This window comes from Barbus barbus (assembly GCF_936440315.1).
Source record: "Barbus barbus genome assembly, chromosome: 1".
NCBI classification, from domain to species: Eukaryota; Metazoa; Chordata; class Actinopteri; order Cypriniformes; family Cyprinidae; genus Barbus; species Barbus barbus.
Window position 1 is genome coordinate 43934941 of NC_136729.1, and position 22157 is coordinate 43957097.

Below are 22157 nucleotides of genomic sequence, written 5' to 3' on the forward strand. Positions count from 1 at the left end.
TCCTGGCCTGTCAGATTAAACCATTTTGCAGTTTTATGATTTTATGTTTTTGTGATATATTTTTTCTCTCCTCAGGCAGCTGAATGCAGTGGCAAACTCTTCATCTTTCAGTCCTCCATCCCAACAGCAGAGGCTCCAGGAAAACTGAAAAACAGAGATGACAGAAAACTAGTGGGTACAGAAAAGGAGAAGGTAAATATTTGATTTAATAAAATTTCTGAAAAAAGGCCTTAAAAGTCTTAAGTCTGTAATTCATCCTTCCAGAAATGAAGGCTTTAAAAAGTCTTAAATTCATAAAGTTTTTGCATTAAATGTTGTTTGCACTGCACAAAATGAATATCTTTCTCACTATTTTTGTTTTATTTTCTAGTACAAATATCTAAACATCCATGAATCATTGTACATTTGTTTGTGATGGTTAGATAAACTGAGCATCTTTAATGCAGATAAACATCTTATTTTTTGTGAAATTAAACAAAACTGAGTTTATGCTTTAAACAAGAAAACAATATCTATCAATAGGGTATGAAAACTTGAAGCTACTTTTCATTTGAAAGTTGTTTTTCCGAGCCAGATATTTGTTCTTGTCAACCATGAACCCGCTTCATTTTAATTAATTTTTCATAAAACAAGATGTAGCATGTCATCTCGTTTCTCAAGTAAATTTGTCTTGATTTAAGAATCTTTAGACATTTGCACTGGGAAACAAGGCAGAAATACAGAGGCAGATCATTACGGTGTAATCAGAAGGCACAGTAAAATTAATTTCCATATTCTAGTGGTTGGGACCAGAGCTATGGAATAAGTTTTTTAATGTAAAGTGTAATTACATTTATTTATTTTTACATGTCCTTAAAAATGCCTTAGTAAGTCTTAAATTTACCTTCATAAAAGTCAAGTCAAATTGAATTTATAAGTGCTTTTCACAATATACATTATTTCAAAGCAGATTTACAAATACGTATTGTTATGGCATTAATGCTTTGAACGACAAAATCATAAACTGAATGGTGATTTGTGTGTGTTGTCAGACTCTGTTCCAGCCTCAGCGGGGTGTGTTTGAGCAGCTGACTAAAGACTGTGTGGCGCAGGGCTGTTGTGTCGACCTCTTCCTGTTTCCTAACCAGTTTGTGGATATAGCCACTATGGGCGATGTGCCGTCACATACCGGCGGATCCATCTACAAGTACAGCAACTTCCAGGTACACAATAACATTTACTGAAAAACAGACGCTGTGAATATGGTCCAAAATAAGTCTGAACTCTTTTGTTTTACTGCCCTCTTGTGGTCAGACCTCAACTTTATTTCTCTCTTTTCAGGTGGAATTGAATGGTCAGCAGTTTCTCAGTGACCTCAGGAGAGATGTGGAGAAGTCCATCGGATTCGACGCTATCATGCGCGTCCGTACTGGCACAGGTATTAACAAACTAGAGGAAAGTACATGAACACTACAAAATGTAAAGTTAAACATACCATGTAGACTATGATTTAAAAGTTTGTGGTCAGTATTTATTTATTTTTGTAAGAAATTAATACTTTTGTTCAAAAATGATTAATTAAATTGGGGCCGTAACCACAACAATTCTTCCACAATAATTAAAAATGGCCAAATTGTTTTCCTTAATATTTGAAATTCTTGCATTGTTCTGCTGCTCTTTATTATGCTGTGCTCTGTTTGTTGTTAGGATGACAAAAAGGTTTAAAAGTAACATTTTTAGAGAGCGGGATAAGAGGGAAGTAGCAAAACATTTAATATTCAAAAACTGGTTTAAGATAGAAATGCAAACTTCTCCACTTTCTTCTCAAATATGGCCATTTTTCATTGAAAATATAGTATCATCTGTGATCATCTGAATGTGACGAGATAAGAATCTTTTGCATTTTTGACATAAAGTGCATATTTAAAAATAAATGCAAATAGTACAAAATGTTTACTTCCATACTATAATTTCCTTCGCTGTTTTATTTATTTATTCTTTATAAAAATAAATACAAATGCCCCCCCCCCCCCCCCCCCCTTTGTTCAAGAAATTGTTACAGCCTTATAATGTTGCCAAAAAATATTTCTATATGAAATAAATTGTTCTTTTAAACATTTATATTAATCAAAGAATAATGGAAAAAGTGCATCATGATTTCCTCAAAAATATTAAGTAGCAACAACAGTGTTTTCAACATTGATAATGTTGTCATAACATATAAGGCCTAATATTACCTAATTTTGATGATACTTAGCCCCCCCCCCCAAAATAGGATTTTTCAAATTATATAAACTATATGTGTCAGCTTTAATGAACTTATAAAAATATCACAAGCAGTCAAATATCAAAGAGGTATTCAAAATGTATCATTTAACTTGCAATCTGCAAAGTAGTGGAAAAAGTGGAAATCAGACTTAGACAAAGTCATCTTCAGAATCATTCATGTGTAAATCAGCTGAGAATTGCACAAATGGCTGTGATCTGGCTCAGAGGAATACAGACGTCATGTTTGCCAGTTTTTCTGCTGATTAAGAGATAATACAAGACTTCATCTCACAAATGGGTGATGAAAGCACAAATGCTATAGAAATGCACATATTTTGTGAGAAAGTGATATGCTCAAGCAAAACTGGCATTATTTGGAATCAAGAACTCTGAAATTATTAATTATTAATTGCATGATCCTCATCCTTCAAGGCTTCAGGGCGACAGATTTCTTTGGATCCATATACATGAACAACACTACAGATGTGGAAATGGCAGCAGTGGACTGTGACAAAGCCGTGACGGTCGAGTTTAAACATGACGACACACTCAGCGAGGAGTCTGGAGCTGTGATGCAGGTCAGGCTTCACTTATGACACTGAGACGATCACAAGACTGTCAAAAATACAAAAGGAAAACTTAATGCAACAAAACAGTCAAAATGTCTTTTATTGCAAAATCGTTTGGCATCATTGATAACATGTTGTTTGATGCATTCAAATCTTTTTTTGGTAACTCAAGTGCATTTGAGTCCTTATTGAACCGTTTTGATGTGATGCTGTTGGAATTCATTTGCTGGCAACACAAGTGAGTTTGTTTTCTCTGTTTTCCAGTGTGCTCTGCTCTACACCACCATCGGTGGACAGAGGAGGCTGCGAGTTCACAATCTCAGTCTGAACTGCAGCTCTCAGCTGTCTGAACTCTACAAAAGCTGTGAGACAGACACCCTCATCAACTTCTTCGCCAAGTCAGGTGACCGCCTTACCAACTCTTACAGGAATGTACATGAAAACGTCATGCAGTTGTTACATATTTACTTCAAGCTGTAACATAATGCTGATGTAAAAATGTACTTGCTTTCTAGAAGTATTTTTCAATCTGATCTCATTATTATTCGTTTTATTTTTAGACTGGTTTTATAGTGAAACAAAACATGCTCAGTGCAGGTTTTTCCAGTTATGTGCTTATTTAATTTTTTTTTTATATATATGTATATTTTTATGTAGCTTTATTTTTTTTCTCAGTTTTAGTTTTAGTAATTTTATTACTTCAACTAAGAAATTTTATTTCCTTTAAGTTGAATTTTTCATCTAATATTTATATATTTTATTTTACGTATATGTGTTTTTATTAACAATAACACTGCGATGCAGAAACTATTCATTTTTATGCATTTATTGCCTTTGAATTTTTATATTATTTAATACTTTTTCATAATTATATAGATTTGTATGTTAGATTTGCTGGTAACACTTTATTTGAAGGTGTTCTTGTTACACACGTTGCATGCACTTACTATTATAATAACAATTAATAATGCATAAATACATACACGAAACCCTAAGCCTAATCCTAAACCTAACCATACAGTAAGTACATGTAGTTAATTAATATTACTTATATGTATAATTCCACTGTTACAAGGACACCTTACAATAAAGTGTAACCAATTGTTTTTTTTTTTTATAGTGGAATAAAGGATACTCAGTGCAGGTTTTTCAAACTGTAATACATTCGAAAAACCATGAGCTCATTATACATTTTTAAGTCATTGATTGTGGTGGATGCTGTTCTCCTGCAGCGTATCGGGCCATGCTCAACCAGCCACTGAAGACGGTGAGGGAAATCCTGGTTAACCAGACGGCTCACATGCTGGCCTGCTACAGGAAGAGCTGCGCCAGTCCCTCAGCAGCCAGCCAGGTCAGTGACACACTTCACATATATAAAAACATCTTCTCTCACTTTATTATTGCTTACGTAGCTTGTGCAAACTCATTTGTGACCCTGGAGTCTTAAGTAGCAATAGCCAAAAATGCATTGTATGGGTCAAAATTATAGATTTTTCTTTAATGCCAAAAATCATTAGGATATTAAGTAAAGATCATGTTCTATGAAGATTTTTTGTAAATTTCCTACCATAAATATATCCAATATATTACTCATAATACTCACAATATATTATTATCAAAAATATAGAACTTCATTTGGACAATTTTCTCAGTATTTAGATTTTTTTTTTGAACCCTCAGATTCCAGATTTTCAAATAGTTGTATCTCAGCCAAATATTGTCCTATCACAACAACCATACATCAATGGAAAGATTATTTATTCAGCTTTCAGATAATGTATAAATCAGAAAATTGACCCTTATGACTGGTTTTGTGCTCCAGGGTCACATTTACAATTATAATGCAGCCATTATTTTAGTATCATTTATATACTATTATAATATTTATACAATTTTTAATTGGCTTTTATTTTCAGTTTTAGTTTTATTTTAGTAATCATATTATGTGCTTTTGTCATTATCACTTTTTTTTAATATTTCTATTTAGCTTTATTTTATTTTTTGTAATTTTAGTACTTAAACTTATTGTAGTTAGTTAGTTGCCAAGGAAACATTTCAAATTTTCGATTATTAATAATTAATACTTAGATTCAAAATGAAATTAATTTCAGCTTTATTTAAATGAACAATTAACAAAATGTTAGTTGTAGTTTTAGTTACCAATAACAACACTGCTGTGCAGAAACCATTTTTCAGTCTTTTTTGTACCTTTATCTTTAGACCTTTTTTCCCCCTCTGCACACTGTCTATTCATATTTAAATTATATTAAATATATTTATATCATTATCTCTGCACTGCACTGTAAGAAAAATGGATAATGTCCAGGCAGAAAATTTCCTTTTCCATAAAGTTTATGGACATTTCCTTCAACCCTAAAACACAACACAATGCAAAGTGTAATTCATTATATGGGTAAAAAACCTGTGAAAAATCACTATGGAAAATTCCTTCATATTAACACTGAACAACATGCCTGATTTTTGTAAAGCGTCTGCTCTTCTTGAACATTTTACCCTGCAGTTAATCCTGCCCGATGCGATGAAGGTGTTTCCCCTCTACATGAACAGTCTGTTGAAGACTCCGGCTCTAGTGGGCAGCACTGAGCTCTCCATAGATGACCGGGCCTTCTACAGATTCCTGGTCAATGCGATGGGAGTGGAGGAAACACAGGTCCTGCTCTATCCACGCCTCATCCCGCTGGTCAGTTACACACATCTATAATTTCTTTCACTGACATCAAACCCTGAGCTCTAGAGTTCATGCGTTTGTGCTCTCTCTCTCTCTCTCTCTCTCTCTCTCTCTCGCTCAGCACACTATGGATGTGTCCAGCGAGGCGATCCCGGCTCCCGTGCGTTGCTCCGAGGAGCGGCTCAGCGAGTCCGGCATCCTCCTGCTGGAAAACGGGCTCTCCATGTTCCTCTGGCTGGGACAGGCCTGTCCTCCTGACCTCATCCAGAACCTCTTCAATGTGCCCTCTCTCGGCCACCTGTCCTCAGAAGGGGTATGACACACTGCTTTCGTAATACATATATATTATACAGAAAATTAATTACAGAATTTAAAAAAAAGGTGTAGAAACAGTTTTCATCAATTGCTAGTACATTTGACAATTATTTGCAAAGAAATGACAAGTGATACATTTCATTAAAGAGCACCTATTATGCCCCTTTTTACAAGACATAATATCGGTCTTGGGTGTCCCCAGAATGTTTCTGTGAAGTTTCAGCTCAAAATATCCCATTTATCATTTATTATATTATATGGAAAATGTAATTTTTGAGCTGTTTTGGAGTGTATCACTTTAAAAGCAAATGAGCTGCATATTCCCGCCCCGTCTCCAGAAGAGGGAGTCGCGTATACGTTTCTCTGCTTTGCATACCTACAGCAATAAACAGCCGGTAGAAGCAACGTGACTGAGAGCGAGAGAACCGGTCTTCAGCCGTACATATGAGAAGCCAAATGCACTGAAAGTGGGACGAACAGCACGTGCGAACTAAGCGGAAACTATGGCAATGCAGGGCTGTCAATCAGCTCCCGTGGGCGGTGCCTAAGCAGTGTGATGCCATATTGCTTAGAGAATCAAAACGGCAGGACTAATGAGACTGATTTGGTTTAATGGGGATTAAAAAATAAGGAGTGGGTGGATTTGTATCATTGTTGGGTGGTTGTTTTCACACACTGCCAACACACATTTATGCCCAAATACCATGTAAAAGTGGATTTGGTCTAATAGGTGCCCTTTAAATGTGAAATGTGAATGTTTCATTTTTTAGAAAATTCTTCTGATTTGCTTGATAATTTTCCAAATCTTTGTCCAATTTTGTCTAATTTTTCACTGCAGATAAAATCACCATAACGATTTGAGTGAGAAATTGGACTGAAATATGAGCAAGAACATCTGACCATTAGTGAAAAGTGTCACATGATTAAACACGTGCTTGTTTGATTGGGGACCTAGAAATAGTACAGATTCCTCTTATTATTTAAAAAAATTAATTTGACATCATATTGTTTACTCATTTAAAATGTAAAATATATTTCCAGTTTTAAATTGGATTTTAATACCAGATTTTCTTGGAACCAAACTGTTTAAAAAAGTTTTACACCTAAATAATAAGATATTATCTTATAGTTATTATAATACATTATGCCACATTCTTCAGAATAACATTTCATTTAGATAACATTCACACCCGCTGTATCAACAAACAAATAAATAAATCGTTCTTATGTAGAAGTTTGTAACAACACTGACGTCTGGTCAACATGAAGGTGAATAAAAAATAATAATAATTGTAGGTAAACAATTTTATTTTTTTTATGTAGTACAGTATTTGGATTGGAATTGGATTATATATGATCCAGGTCTTACTTTGAAGGACAATATTATTTCTATGCACAATTGAGCTCACTGCTCATTTTGCTTTGATCAAGGACCTGCTTTTTTCAGTTCTTCTCGTTATGTGAGTAACATCAGAGCTGCAGTGATGACTCTAGCGTTACAATTGTCTTTCAGCCGATGTCATTACCTGTGCTGGATAATGCTTATTCCAGGAAGATCCATTCAATCATCTCCAGCATTTCACAGCAGAGGGCCACATCCATGAAGGTACGGCTCACCTTCACCATCTCCTCTCTAGATCTGTCTGTCTTTTGTTCGTTATAAAGAGGCTTGAATAGTACCTAGTGGTGCTCATGTGTTTGTGTGTCACAGAGCTTGTGAGGAAGTATTTTACATTCTGGTTGGGTGGTTTTCTAAATATGTACCCTACGTATGTATTAAATCCTGACAGTTAATTCAGCTTCAATTGCTGAACATTCAGACTCAGATCTAACTCTCAATCTATCTTTGGATTTATTTACTCCTGTCTGTCTGTCTATCTTGATTGACAGTGGCAGTAAACATTTTATGTTACAAAAGATTTCCATTTTAAACCAATGCTGTTCTTTTGAACTTTTTATTCACCAAAAAAAAAAAAAAATATGCGTCACATTTTGCCATATTAAGTAGCATATTTTTTCAGCCTTAATAATAATAAGAAAATATTCTTGTGCACAAAATTCAGAATATTAGAATGATTTCTGAAGGATCATGAGACACTGAAAACTGGAGTAATGATGCTGAAAATTCAGCTTTGCATCACAGGAATAAATTACATTTTAAAATATATTGAAATATATATTAATTATTTTTAATGGTAATAATATTTCACAGTGCTGATGTTTTTATTTAATTTTTTTACTGTATTTTGATCAAATAAATGCAGTCTCGGTGAGACTTTAAACATTCTTATCGATCCCAAACGTTTTTTTCTTGACTTCTCACTTGCCTCAATGCTCATCTTCCTCTGTCCTGACTGGTCTCAGATCAGCAGTGTGACTGATGTGCGTCTCTCTGTGCAGCTGCAGATAGTGAAGCAGAAGGACCGATCAGAGATGTTGTTCCGTCAGCACCTGGTGGAGGATAAGGGTCTTCACGGAGGAGCGTCTTACATGGACTTCCTGTGCTACGTCCACCGCGAGATCAGGCAGCTACTTACTTAACTCACACTCACACACACAGTTAAGTGTGTTACAGCGCACAGCCCTCTTCTCATATAACCTCTACAGCTGCCTATGATATACGACCAAACTCTCTTTCTGCAGTTGAGTGTGAACTTTCTGCTTTATTCGTCAGTGTTTGACAGGAGGGAAATGGGTGTTTAGATTGAACACCTTCAAATGCGCCACATCTCCCTGTTCTGAGGAGACATTATAATGAGTGATCGTCTCAATGATTTTCTTAAGTTACTCCCCCAGATTACATTTACCAAAGGGAAACATTTCTTTGAATCCTTAATGCAGCCAAATGAATGAAATGGGCTCATAATGTCTGGATTTGAGTGGAAAACAGTGTTTTCAGATGAAAAATCTGTGCAGTGTCTATTAAATTAATAGACTGATTTGTGACTGGATGTATACAGTACAAAACATGCTTTTTTTTTCTTCATTTTATGACTTCAGGGATGAAAACAACACACAAAACTGAATTCTAGTCATGTACAAAAACGGTCTTTTAATTGTATCGCTGTGTCTGCTATGCCATTTTTTTTTTCAAGTAACATCTTTTTTTACTCAGCGTTATTTTGCGCATCAGTATACTTCAAAATGTTTAGAGGGACACCACTGCTATTTAACATCATGTCCATAATATCCATAAAATGAACTAGACTTTCCTGTAGTTTAGAGTTTAACTATTAGACCTTCAAAGAAAACATATCTTTTTTTTTTTTAATAACTCAACGTTTATTAAATGTGGAACGTCCCTTTTATTTTGTTGCAGTTAATGCCAGTCATTATTTGTTATTCTTAACTTCATACACAGTTTTGCTCTTTGAAACATTTTCAATCTGATATGTTTATAACATGAGCAATTATTATAATAAATTTGCCTTTTTTTTCTGACTTTTAATGGTGCATCTCTGGACCAATACTGTATATTTTCTTACAGTTTGAGATGGATTTTAAGGACTCGCTAGGAACTATACCTCAGGTCACATGCATCTAGCCTTTGTACCTGTTCATTAGTGCTTTGGAACCAACACACATGTGGTTCTTCGTATTGAACACAGAACGGATTCATGAAGGCAGCCTGTCATGTACATTTCAATATAAAACCTTTATACAGCTTTGTTTTTTAATAAAGGTGTATTCCCTGTTCACCTTGTAAGTGTATTTGTTTTGTATGTATTTTTCTGAACTCAAATTAATGGCTTTCATAGGCCACATAGATGCTGCAGCTAAACTCAGTTGTCTGTTCACCTTTTAGTGCTTAATCCTGTTCTGTACCCACACAGTTCAGTAATTTACAGGAGTGACAACCGCATTTTAAAACTGAATTAACTACCAAACAATTCAGGTAGTCACAGTTACATTTCCAGAAATTCTATGCATCATGTACTGAACAACTAGTTTTTAGTGATGTATTTAAACTCAGTATGGAAGGCCGATGAGGCCAAAAGTTTTTAAGCGGACCATGTGAAATTTAACACGCATTTTCATATTTTGTATGTGTAGACGAGCACACTTTGGCCTTGTTAAGGCATCAGCTCTCGATAGGAAACGATATAGATTCTCATACCCAACAATACGATATTTGCAGATACCTCAAAATATTCTACGATACGATTCGATACAGGAGTATATTGATCGATTTATCAATATTATGATATTATATACCTATTTTAAACAACCGTCTACATTTTTATTAACTCACAAATGCAACCAAAATATATAACATTAACATTTATCTGAAATTTTCACATCCTTTACCTAAATTGGGACATTCACAACAAAAAAAGTAGGCCTACACTTTTTTTTTTTTTAATAATGAAGAAAAATAAATAATTGGAAAAATAATTAAAAAAAAATCAAGCTGCACATAAGATCAGTAATCTTATGACATGACAACAGATAATAAATTATTTTAGGCTTCAGTGTGTAAAATTGTACTCGAGTTGTAAGAAAAATACATGAATGTAGAAAAATAAATAGGAAAATATTATAAAACAAAGCTGTTAAATCGTTGAGACGTTTTTTGGCTTCTACGATGGGCTCAGTGCTAAAAATCTTTTCTACAGATAACCAAATTACAAGCAATAGCAGAAAATAAATACAATAGAAAAAAGACACAAATTCAATAAACAGAGCTTTTCAGGTTTTTCAGCTTAGTCTAAAATAATTTTGTAATAATCAAATATAAAATAACTGCATAGTCCTCACTGTATAATTAAATTTAGATTAATCATTATGTTACAAAGGATATTTAGTCAGGAGCAGTGAGCACTACTTGTATTTTTCTTTGACAGCATTACGTTTAGTTTGCTTTCACTTTAAGAACAAAAGCACAGATCCAATGTACTGATATGCATGTGTTTTCTTTCTCAACTGTTTACGTTAAGACATATGCCTAATCGACTGTGTTTACTGGGATATTCGCCAAAACACACATTTTGATGCAATTTTGTCTGTATTTGTTCATACAATGCACAAAAAAACCCCAGAAGAAAGCTCAATTTATTATTTGCACGCTGTCTGTGTGTGCTGCGCTTCAGATGTGTGTCTGTGCACAGAAAACTTCTCACACTGCGCTCGACAGCATCTTTTACGCTTGCCTTGTGCCTTTAGGCAGTCCTTATATTGAGTCCTGATACGCGAGTTTGAACGAGAATGCACGCATTGACGGTAATGTATAGACAGACATTACATGAAAATGTGAACAGTGCCAAAATAAAGGTGCCTATTTATACTACAAATATCGATATTTTACACGTGGTATCGATACATCGTATGGTCAGACATTTGATCGATGTATCGATCCATATCAATGGATCCTTACACCCCCAGTAAAGACACACAGTTTTACCACATTAGGATGACAAATTTGAATGTGTCTCTCAACACGCACATCCTAGCCACATTTGAATGTATAATACTTTTTAAAGCAGATTTACCAACGTTAATACTTTTTTTAGTTCATTGCTTTACTGATGTGTACTGTGCCAGAGTAAATTAATGTTAAAATCTAAATTAAGACTTTTCAAGCTGAGAAAGATCATTGAACTAAACAATTACAAAGGACATGACAAATCATGAGATAATACCAATGCATTATCACTGATGAAAAAATGCAACATCTGATCTTTGCGTGTACCATTACAACATCTTTCATGCATAAACATGACACTGGCATTTGCATATGTATAAACCAACAAACCATAGTGCCACATATTCAAATATAGTCTCAAATACAGCAGTTCCATTGGCTGCTGTGCATGTTGTCACGTTAACATGGACAAACAGTGACACGTTGTTGACATGGTCAAATTTCATGCGTTCTGTTTAAAGACACTTGGCACTATCCACCTTCCATATATCAGATTTGTGTTTCTTCAATATGCAAGAAATCACAGCGAATGAGGTATGTGTAGTGTTGCCAGATCTTGCTATAAAAAACAACAACAAATAAGAACAAGACCCATAATAAACTTAATCCAAAAGAGATTTATCTTGGAAATAATACCAAAATATTGTGAGCCAATAAGCCCAAAGACATGTCACTTATAATTAGTGGATATGGCAACACTTCAAGCCCACGCTCTGCAGCAGCGTTCCAAACAAATAAAACATGGTGGTTTAGTTAAACTCACCAAACAGAAGTCTTTGGTGCTGTAATATTACTTTGGTCCAAAATAGTGGATACCAAATGCTAAAGATGCCAAAATGATTGTTCAGCTGACAAAACAGTCTGAAAAAAAAAAAACTTAGACTTAAACTCCAAAAAACTGTTTTAAATGTTGTGATTTGTGAAAATTACAAGATCTTTATTCCGGTTGCACTATTGTAAAGATGCTAGATTCGATTTCTACAGACATTGCAACTTTTCTTAAAAACATAATTCTACATATAGTATAGTACAATCCAAAAATGTAATGTTATTTACTTCACTTTACTGCAATGCTGCAAATTTAAAGTTTGATTTCTTTTAATTCAGCAAACTTCCATTGGTGTCAGATTCGCCTAATTTTTATCCGTGTTAAATTCAATATGGCGTCTAATCTTACGAAGGCCTTTTGACTCCTATATTTAATGCGATTGCCACTTCTGAAACTCCACAGTGTGTACTGTATGTGGCCATAGTGATTTTAATTACCAGTGATCTGACATTCAATGAACGAGCCATGAAACATACATTCTGAGCGGTTTATTGACTCTATGTAACAAAATGCACTCGTCTAGTTCCACAGAGAAGCATGGGATAGGCACACAGAGCGCTAGATCTGTTCCAGTCAGCTTTTCCCATCACTAAAGGCCGTTCGCTAACACCATAAGGCCTTCTTCACTCTCTACACATGCAGCTGTCAGGCTCTCATGCCGCTCGCAAGAAATGTTGCATCATCAGAATGTCAATGGGAAACCTCAAATACAGCATGACATAGCATTGTTTTCAGAAATGGACTAAAAAGAATCACATCCTATACTGTAACTCACTTATTACAATCAAATCAGACAGAAAGTACGGGCTGTCTGGGATAAGGAAATAAAGAAAGGCACTGATTTCTAGAGTAGGGAAAAGCTCATGCACTCTTCTCCTGGATAAGCTCATGTGAATCAGGCATGCAGGTTGCAAAACTAATAAAAGTAAACTAACAGACAATCAAGTGTTCTTATTAGACAGTACAGTATGATCTAGAACCCAAGAAGATAAGCATTATTTGCATAATTGGAATAAGGAAAAAGTAAGATTTGGAAATAAAACAGTGGGAGGATGCAACAAAATGCTTGTTTGTAATATATGAAATATCTACACACACATTTGAAATACAAATCAATGTATTAATTATGTGATGTCTGGACTGGCCTTTTTATATTTATACACAGTTGTAAAACTCAAATTACTTCACATCTCTCTCTTGTTCTCTGGTCTACAGGATAAGACTTTGAAAACTCACATGACAAGCTTTGAGAATTATTGTTGCAGGTGTGGAAACTGCTGCTCAAAACTGAAATGCATGAAGGAAACACAGGGATTCATCTAAGATTTGTGCGAGGTATGATTATGATTTTAATGGAAGCTTGTTGCAACTGAGCCCAAGTGACCCCCAAGGCAGAATATGGGATCTAAATATTGACTGTTCATTTTTGCGGTGTGTTATTTTGTGAAATTAATTCTTCAATTTTATTCCATAAATCAAGTTGTCAGCCACGTTGTGCTGTAACTTATTTCCACTAAGTGGCGATGTTGTAGAGAACATTGTCTTCTTGGTGAACTACATATCTAACTTTTTTTAATATTAGGATTTGCCCACAGTTACAAAATATTATATATGTAAAAGTAATGTTTAATGCTAATTAGCTTTTTAATTAATGTAGGCTACAAATAATTTGTGGGGTAATAAGTTGGAACAACCTGAAATCAATTCTAGAGACTATAAGACAGAGGTTTAAAGGGACAGTTCACCCAAAAATGTACTTACCTTTCACTTGTTCCAAACCTGTATGAGTTTCCTTCTCCTGTTGAGCACAAAAGAAGATATTTTGAAGAATGATGGTAACCAAACAGTGGACTTTCATAGTTATGAAAAAAAAAAAAAAATACTATGGAAGTCAATGGCTACCATCAAACTTTTGGTTACCAACATTCTTCAAAATATTTTCTTTTGTGTTAAACAGAAGAAAGAAAGTCATATAGGTTTGGAACAAGCGGAGGGTAAGAAAATGACGACATCATTTTCATTTTTGGGTGATCTATCTCTTTAAGTGATGCTTTGAAATACATTTCTTTGACATTAACAGAGCTCCTTTGCAGACACACAAACACTGATGGTGAAAGCCTCCAAATGAAAACAAAGTGCATGGCTACAGACAGCCTGATGTGCTTAGATAGCTCAATAAATAAACCCACACGGCAAGAAGCTTTGAGAACAGTGATATAGTGTTGGAAACGTAAACATAATGTGACATTTTTCACAAGGACTTTATAATTAATATACATATAAGCAGCATTACTTTGTAACAGTGTGTCCTAAGACAAATACAACATGTGTGCTTTGATTTCCTACCTGTAGCTTCCAAATCTATAATATAGCATCTTGATCTAGTTGGCAAATGATTCTGAACAAAAAAAAAAAAAAAATATGTAAATGTCTATTTTAAATATATTTGAGAAAACATACAACATCTTAATCTTTATTTGACTTTCCACCTGTTTTGGCTGGACCCGCCGTTATAGTTAAGAACATTCTGGAATGATTATGTAGAAATCTAAACAAGGTTTGTACTTATTGAATGAAAGAAGTATACTTTATTACTAATTGTGCTTAAAAACGGAAACAGTTAATATACCACGAATTTGTGTTATGTGGTGAATTTTTATTGTCATACTGTGTGAGACACATTAGTAACTTAAAGGAATAGTTTTAGATAAATAATATAGAGTTGGAGAAATATAGCATTCCATCATTTGCTCAGCAATGGATCCTCTGCAGTGAATGGGTGCCGTCAGAATGAGAGTCCAAACTGTTTATAAAAACATCACAAGTAATCCACACCACTCCAGTCCATCAGTTAATGTCTTGTGAAATGAAAGGCTGCATGTTTGTAAAAAGCAAATGCATCATTAAGGCATTTTAACTTTAAACTGTTGCTTCTGACCAAAATACAAGTCCATAATCCATAGTAACGCTTCCTCCATTTAAGAAGTCTATCCCCTGTTGTCCATATTTCTTAGGAACTGGTTTAGACTGTGATTGTGATGTTTTTATCAGCTGTTTGGACTCTCATTCTGACGGCACCCATTCACTGCAAAGGATCCATTGGTGAGCAAGTGATGTAAGGCTACATTTCTCCAAATCTGATCCCATAAAGAAAAAAGCTCTGCATCTTGAATGGCCTGAGTTCGAGTAAATTTTCAGCCAATGATAATTTTTGGGTGAACTATTCCTTTAAATAAGGAGTTAAGTAAATAGTATGTCAAATATTCATTGTAAATTGTTGCAATTTAAAAATGGATTTATGCACAGAAATGAATTCTGTTTGATTTTTAAGATCCAATGTATGAATTGTTACTTTAAGATGTACAATGGCTTCTAGTTATTTCAAAAAATTGGTGATGATTAACAGACTATTTATATCTACTTAAATAAAGGTATACATTTTTTTACAAGTATATGACAAAAAATGTAAAAATAATTTTTCTTTGATATTAAAAATGCTGTTAATTTTGGTTTATGGGTAAAGCACTGCTAGTAATCAGATGTGTATCATCGAGGACGTCGGGTTTGTGGAGTATAAAGGTGGTTATGTGAGCTGGCCCGCCAACAGAGTCCATTCAGATGTTAAATGATGTTCTCAAAAAGCTGCATTGATCTCATGATGTTCTCGTCCTGTAGGGAACAAACGGACACAAGTGAACACTTTAATAACACCTCACCTGTTGTCAGGACGACATTCTGCTGCAGGCTCAATGAACATTATGTATTTTCTCTCGAAGCGCTCTACTCAAGAAAATCATATTGTAAATGTTTTCAAGAAAGACCATGCAGAACATGACATTCAGAACAAAAATAGACTTACATTTTGACAGCAGTCTATAAATTCATCTATAGTGACCACTCCATCCCTGTTTTTGTCCATTTTCTGTCAGGACACAAAAAGGGTCAAAAGGTCAGTGTGTTTATTTAAGGTTGCTCTATTCATTTAGCTTTAGACATTTTTCTTGATTAGAATTACATTTAGACAATCTCCATGATAACATCAGCAGAAACCAGATCTGTAGGATCATTGCTTTACCAATGAACCAAAGTGCTGTGTCTGGCAATCATTTCTTTTTTCAACATTTTTAATCACCCTTTTATGGAAGCCAATTTCCACCACGTAAAGGAAAATAATCATGCTTTGGTAAATGATAATGATAATTATGACATTAAAATTCATAAATATGAGATAAAATGCGTTTATGAGAATTATGAGATGCTAAGTAATTAATATGGGATAAAAAGCCAAAATGATGACAAAAATCAACATTTTATGTCATAATGACTTAGTATCTCATAAATAAGACTTATCTCATAATTAGTAAACATACTGTTTATGAATCCTTAGACTAAAATTTTTAATATTTTTTTTTTTACCGTTTACTCACTTTTTCTCATATTTGTGACTTAGTATGACTTGGTTTATCCATTTTTTTTTGTCGAGACACAAAAAGGCTCCAAAGGTCAAAGTGCTTTAGACATTTTTCTTGCTTAGAAGTACATCTAGACAATCTCTATAATAACATCAGCAAAAACTAGAACGGTAGGATCCTGGTGATATATAACATGAAAGATGGGAACATTCTGGAAATGGATTTGCTTTACCAGTGAATGAAGTTTTTCACCATTTTTATTCACTTTTTTATGGAAACCCATTTCCGCCATATAAGAGGACAAATGATGCGTTGGTAAATTATGACATTAAAAGTCATAAATATGAGGTAGAAGTCACAATTATGAGATACTCAGTCACAATGAGAAAACAAGTTGAAATGATGACAGTAAAAGTCAAAATTTTTGTCATAATTTGTATCTCATAATTTCAACTTTGATCTCATAATTAGGCCTTTGTATCTAATTTTCAACTCCTTTGACTAAATGTACGATAATTTTGACTTTTAATCTCATATTTATGACTTAAGTATGACTTTGTCAAGGCACAAACAGGGTCAAAAGGTAAGTGTGTTCATTTAAGGTCGCTCTATTTACTATAGATTTAGAAATGTTTCTTGCTTAGAATTACATCAAGACAACCTCTATAGCAGCATCAGTAGAAACTAGATCTAGGGTCCCGGGGCCTCATTTATAAAGCGTGCGTATGTTATGTGTGTTACGCTTAAATCCACGCCCGCTCTCATATTTTTAAAATCTATCTTTGATGTGGAAAAGTGCTTAGCATCACGTCAGGGTCTGAGCAGACGTACGCACTTTTTATTGTCGGAGTACTGCAGGTTTTTGAAAATGCATGCTGTTCTTGCAGCTCGCTGTTCTAAATTATGATGATTGGTGATACTTTATATGTTAATGCCATTAATTAGGAATCGTTTACAAGGCAGAGAGCTGAAACCATTCAATTACAATTCAAAAGTTTAAGATAATTTGCGATTCATACACTGTAAAACAAAAAACAGTTTTTAGTTGAACCAACTTAAAATTAAGGCAACCAGCTTCAGCAGATTTTTGAGTTCTCTCAACGCATTTTTGTAGGAGATTCTCAACTTTTTGTTGTATAAACTTAAAACAACAAGTTGAGAAAACTCAAAAATCTGCTGAAACTGGTTGCCTTAAAACTTTGTTGTCTCAACTTTTTTTCCTTTTTTTTTTTTTACTGTGTAGATTTCACATCTGAAAGACGCGTATGCGCGATTTGTGTTCGTACGTTCATTCTATGAATCGAATGTATGCATATCTGAGAAATGATCGTAAGATCAAATTTAGGATGGTTTCAGTGCAACATTTTATAAATGAGGCCCCTGGTGATAAATAACATGACATAGATGGGAACATTCTGGAAATGTACTTGCTTTACCAATGTCCTATCTAGCAAATATTTTCTACATGAAGAACAATCATGCCAATCTCACCTGGAAAAATATCTCCACATGCTGTCGTGGAGTTTCCTCTTTAAGTACGGGATATGTGCATTTCCCCATCATGTCGTAGATGGACTTTATGATATCTAACATTTCCTGTAAAACCCAAACAATAGACAGGCATGTTAGTGTTTTTTATGATCGCTTGTCATGAAAGTGATTTTCTGGTAAGACTTTACAATAAGGTTTCATTTGTTAACATTCATTAATGCATTTGGTATCATGAACTGACGATGAAAAACATTTTTCCACATTTATTAATATAGTATAAATTTATTCCTATTCTCTATTTTTAACTTGAAAAGTTAAAACTGTATTAGTGTATGCAGAATTTTTTAAAAGTTGTAATTATGACATGAATATACAATTTTATGCTTTGATTTTATTACTTGACTTTTTTTTTTAGTTGTGTGTCATAATTATGTCTTTGTATCTCAATTTCTACTTTGTCTCTCATATTTGTGACTACTTTCTGACTTAAATTATGAAAATTAAAAATTATGATACTAAGTCATAATAATGAGAAATTATGACATAGAAAGTCAATGTTTTGTCATAATCATGACTTTGGTATGACTTTTTGTCAATTTCAACTTTTCATATTTTTCAACTGTTAGATTATTACTATACTATTGTCCATTATAAACTTGAAAAGATAATAATAACTGTTTTAGCTAGAATAATAACTAGAATCATAAAAGTGCATTGTTCGTTGTTAGTTCATGACACCTATCCAATGAATTCATGTTATGCATTGCTCATTATTATAAAGTGTTACTCATATTTTTCGAGTATTACCTCTTTTGTTATATATCCATCTTTATTAATATCATACAGGTTAAATGCCCAGTTAAGCTTCTCCTGAACGGTGCCTCGTAAGAGAATAGAAAGACCCATCACAAAATCCTGTAATGCAATGAAAGACATTGAGAAATCAGTCAGAGCAAACAGAATATTGTTGCATGACAACATGCATCTGTAATTTACAGCTAGAACATAAATGATGATTATTCTGCTAAACAAACTGCTTCATTTCACTTGATGATATGATACCTCGTGGTATTTTAATGGTTGTATTATGGATCTCACTAAGCCAGTATACATGCAAAGTGCATACGTGAATGGAAATAAATGTCTTTAATAACCATTTTCCAAATGACAATTCAGACAGAACTTTTCACATGAGCACTCAAGGTTTGAATTACCAGATATGACAAATAAGCCTTAGCAGGAGCTAAATTGCTACAGGACAAGCCAAACAAAACAAGCCGAGGATATTCTCATTTAGTTTAATTATTGTTTCGCTGGGGACCAGCGATGCTTGTTTATTGCCAAATAATTAAATCCTTGTTGTGTGCAAATTGAAGGTTCAGTTGTGGTTAAAATGTTTCCTAATGTCTCTGTAATACACAAATTGCACAATATTTTGTCAGTCAAGACATTTATTCAACGGCGGTCAAGAATTTTAAGGTAACATAAATGGGAGTATTTTACAAGTTGTGTCGTAAAAGTCTTTTATTGATTCATTCATTCATTCATTCATTCAGTTTTTATGAAATCCCATTTCTGCCACATAAGAAAAAAATAATGCTTTGGTAAGTCATAATTATGGCATTAAAAAGTCTAAATTATGAGATACTAATTCAAAATGATGACATAAAAATGTTTACATTTTGCCATCATTTCTAATTGGTATCTCATAATTTGACAGACTATACCAGAATTTGGACTTTTATGTCACAATTATGACTTTCTATCTCATAATTATGACTTGATTATGAGATGAAAAATTAAAATAATGAGATAGTCGAAATAATGCAATAAAAAGTAAGTTTTTGTCATAATTATGAATTTGTATCTCATAATTTCAATTTTTGTGTAATATGAATTTTTATCTCATACTTTTTAAAATTTGACTATCTCATTTTTGACTTAGTAAGTCATAATTTTGACGACATTCGACTAGTTTATTTTAAATGGTCCTACATTTATCTATGATATAAATTTTCAAATTTTATTTCAATCTATTTTATGTTATTCCATTAGTCTTTCGGTTAAAACTGCATGCATCATACCTATAAAGAATTGACATGCACAAGTGTCCACGTCCAAATATCAAGCTGCAATTCAGTGTAATATAAGGTTCACTACTATGTTATGCATGCGCGAGAGAGATCGTCTTCAGAATGCTCTGTTAGTATTATTACTTACCTCAAAACTGACAGAGCCATTGTGATCTGTGTCGAATGCATTGAACAGAAAATGTGCATACGTTGATGCATCTGAAAAATAAAACAGGAAACTGCTCAGCTTCAATCACAGCAATGTCATTACCTCATTTCATAGCTTATTCTGCTCAACAACAAAGGGGATGCATAAGCTTGCACAAGCTATGATCCATTATACTATAAATAATGCAGGCAATGTGTGTATGTGAATGAGCTGGAAATGAGCAGGGCCACGTGAGAGAGATTTGTCACAAACCCTGACAAATGATGTAGAGAAGCTCAAACACATAATTATAAAACTACTCCTTTGACTTTGCACAAATCATGTGACTCAAAAGAGACAGCCATTTCCACTGGGAGACCTCCATTCAGATCAGTGGTGTGTGTGTGTGTGTGTGTGTGTGTGTTGGTCTGCTGAAATGACAAGGAAAACTTTCCTCTGGGGCTTTTATAGTTCTATAAATTCATTTCTATTTGATGTTATACAGTTTCTGAGTTAAAGCCATAATTACGACATAGAGTCATAAAGATGAGATAAACATTAGGCCCAATTCATAATTATGAGATAAAAAGCCAATATTATGAGAAAGTCATAATGATGACAGAATAAGTTTTTCTCATAATTTTGATTTCTCTTCTAATTTCGACTTTCGGGTCACCATTATGACTTTTCAGTTCTTCACAGTTTTTAATATGAAAGTCAAAATTATGAGACACTAAGTAGAAACGATAACATACAATAACATACGTTTTTTCATAATTGTATCAGTATTTTAATATTGACTTTTGTGTCGACATTATGGCTTTTTAGTTTTTCAGTTTTCAAAAGCCCATTTCCACCACAAAAGAAAAATGTTTTGGTGAATCATAATTATGAAAGACAAAATTATGAGATACTAAAGCATAATTGTATGATAATACTCAAAATTATGAGATAGTGGAAATTTTAACATGAAAAATATCATTTTTGTCATAAATATCTGCAATTTTGTGTCATCTTTCAAATCATCTTTATCTCATTATGACTTATTATCTCACAATTTTTACTTTTTATGTGATAATTTCAACTTTTTATGTTATGATTATGCAGGACTTTTTTCTTATGTGGCAGAAAAATATAATATATTACTGAAAACACTTTTAGTCACCACAAAGCAAGTTTTTTAAGCCTGTTTTGCAAAAACAAAAACTGCAACAATACAGTATGTTTTGTTAAATAACAATAATACTAAAAGTATGCTTTGTCATGTAACCTAAAATGGTAAGATTTAATTTAACTGGCTTATTCAAGTCTAAAATATTATTTACAGCTTACACTGACAAAATATTATAAAGGGTCAGATCAGGCTGTATTAAAAAGTGCTATACATTATAAATATAATGGAGAATATATGACTTTAAATACACTCACCTCCCTGTGGGAAGAACTGAGAGTAAATTTCCTTAAATGTGTCTTCATTGACCACACCACTGGGGCATTCCTGAAAGATACAGGTACAGACATTTCCAACACAACGTTACTGAGATGTTTTTGAGGAGTGATTTCACCAAGCGAACCATTATGCACATGAACATCCAAATAGGAAATGGCACCATTACTGAGCAATAAACACATTACCCATTGTCCATTCTCATTCTAATGTGCATCATAATGAAAATGTGAAGCAGCAGGCAAACACATTGTGCTAGAAGTGCATTTGCTGCATTGAACATAATCTCATATGACTCTCCTCATTTCAAATAAACGAGCTCAGAGAGATTGCAAGTGCTTGTCAGACTTTTAATTTTTTTCCCAGTGTTGTAAGATCACCATTCTTTACTCTAGTATCACTCATCACTCGGTAGTGGTAGACCTCATATATTATATAATATATTATTACCTCATATAAGACACTTAACCCCTAGTTGCTCCAGAGGCGTGCGACCTTTGACATATATAGCAATTG

General features: G+C 33.7%; 2 protein-coding genes across 6 annotated transcripts in view; one reads left to right on the forward strand and one right to left on the reverse strand.

Annotated features, from left to right (window-relative positions):
• LOC306855103 (protein transport protein Sec24D-like) overlaps positions 1 to 9516 on the forward strand; it is a 28963-nt gene extending 19447 nt beyond the window's left edge. For both annotated transcript variants that reach the window (XM_079393554.1, XM_079393555.1), the window contains 10 exons: positions 76 to 192; positions 1032 to 1202; positions 1321 to 1417; positions 2680 to 2825; positions 3081 to 3219; positions 4049 to 4167; positions 5338 to 5517; positions 5627 to 5818; positions 7334 to 7426; positions 8221 to 9516. In XM_079393554.1, coding sequence (XP_079249680.1) covers positions 76 to 192; positions 1032 to 1202; positions 1321 to 1417; positions 2680 to 2825; positions 3081 to 3219; positions 4049 to 4167; positions 5338 to 5517; positions 5627 to 5818; positions 7334 to 7426; positions 8221 to 8361 — 1395 coding nt within the window. In that variant the 3' untranslated portion in view covers positions 8362 to 9516. The remainder of the gene's footprint in view (positions 1 to 75; positions 193 to 1031; positions 1203 to 1320; positions 1418 to 2679; positions 2826 to 3080; positions 3220 to 4048; positions 4168 to 5337; positions 5518 to 5626; positions 5819 to 7333; positions 7427 to 8220) is intronic.
• A 6176-nt stretch (positions 9517 to 15692) lies between these two features.
• LOC306872903 (Kv channel-interacting protein 4-like) overlaps positions 15693 to 22157 on the reverse strand; it is a gene marked incomplete at both ends in the record, with an annotated part of 182136 nt that continues 175671 nt past the window's right edge. For all 4 annotated transcript variants that reach the window (XM_079421820.1, XM_079421821.1, XM_079421823.1 and 1 more), the window contains 6 exons: positions 15693 to 15740; positions 15931 to 15993; positions 17975 to 18079; positions 18782 to 18889; positions 20195 to 20265; positions 21623 to 21692. In XM_079421820.1, coding sequence (XP_079277946.1) covers positions 15693 to 15740; positions 15931 to 15993; positions 17975 to 18079; positions 18782 to 18889; positions 20195 to 20265; positions 21623 to 21692 — 465 coding nt within the window. The remainder of the gene's footprint in view (positions 15741 to 15930; positions 15994 to 17974; positions 18080 to 18781; positions 18890 to 20194; positions 20266 to 21622; positions 21693 to 22157) is intronic.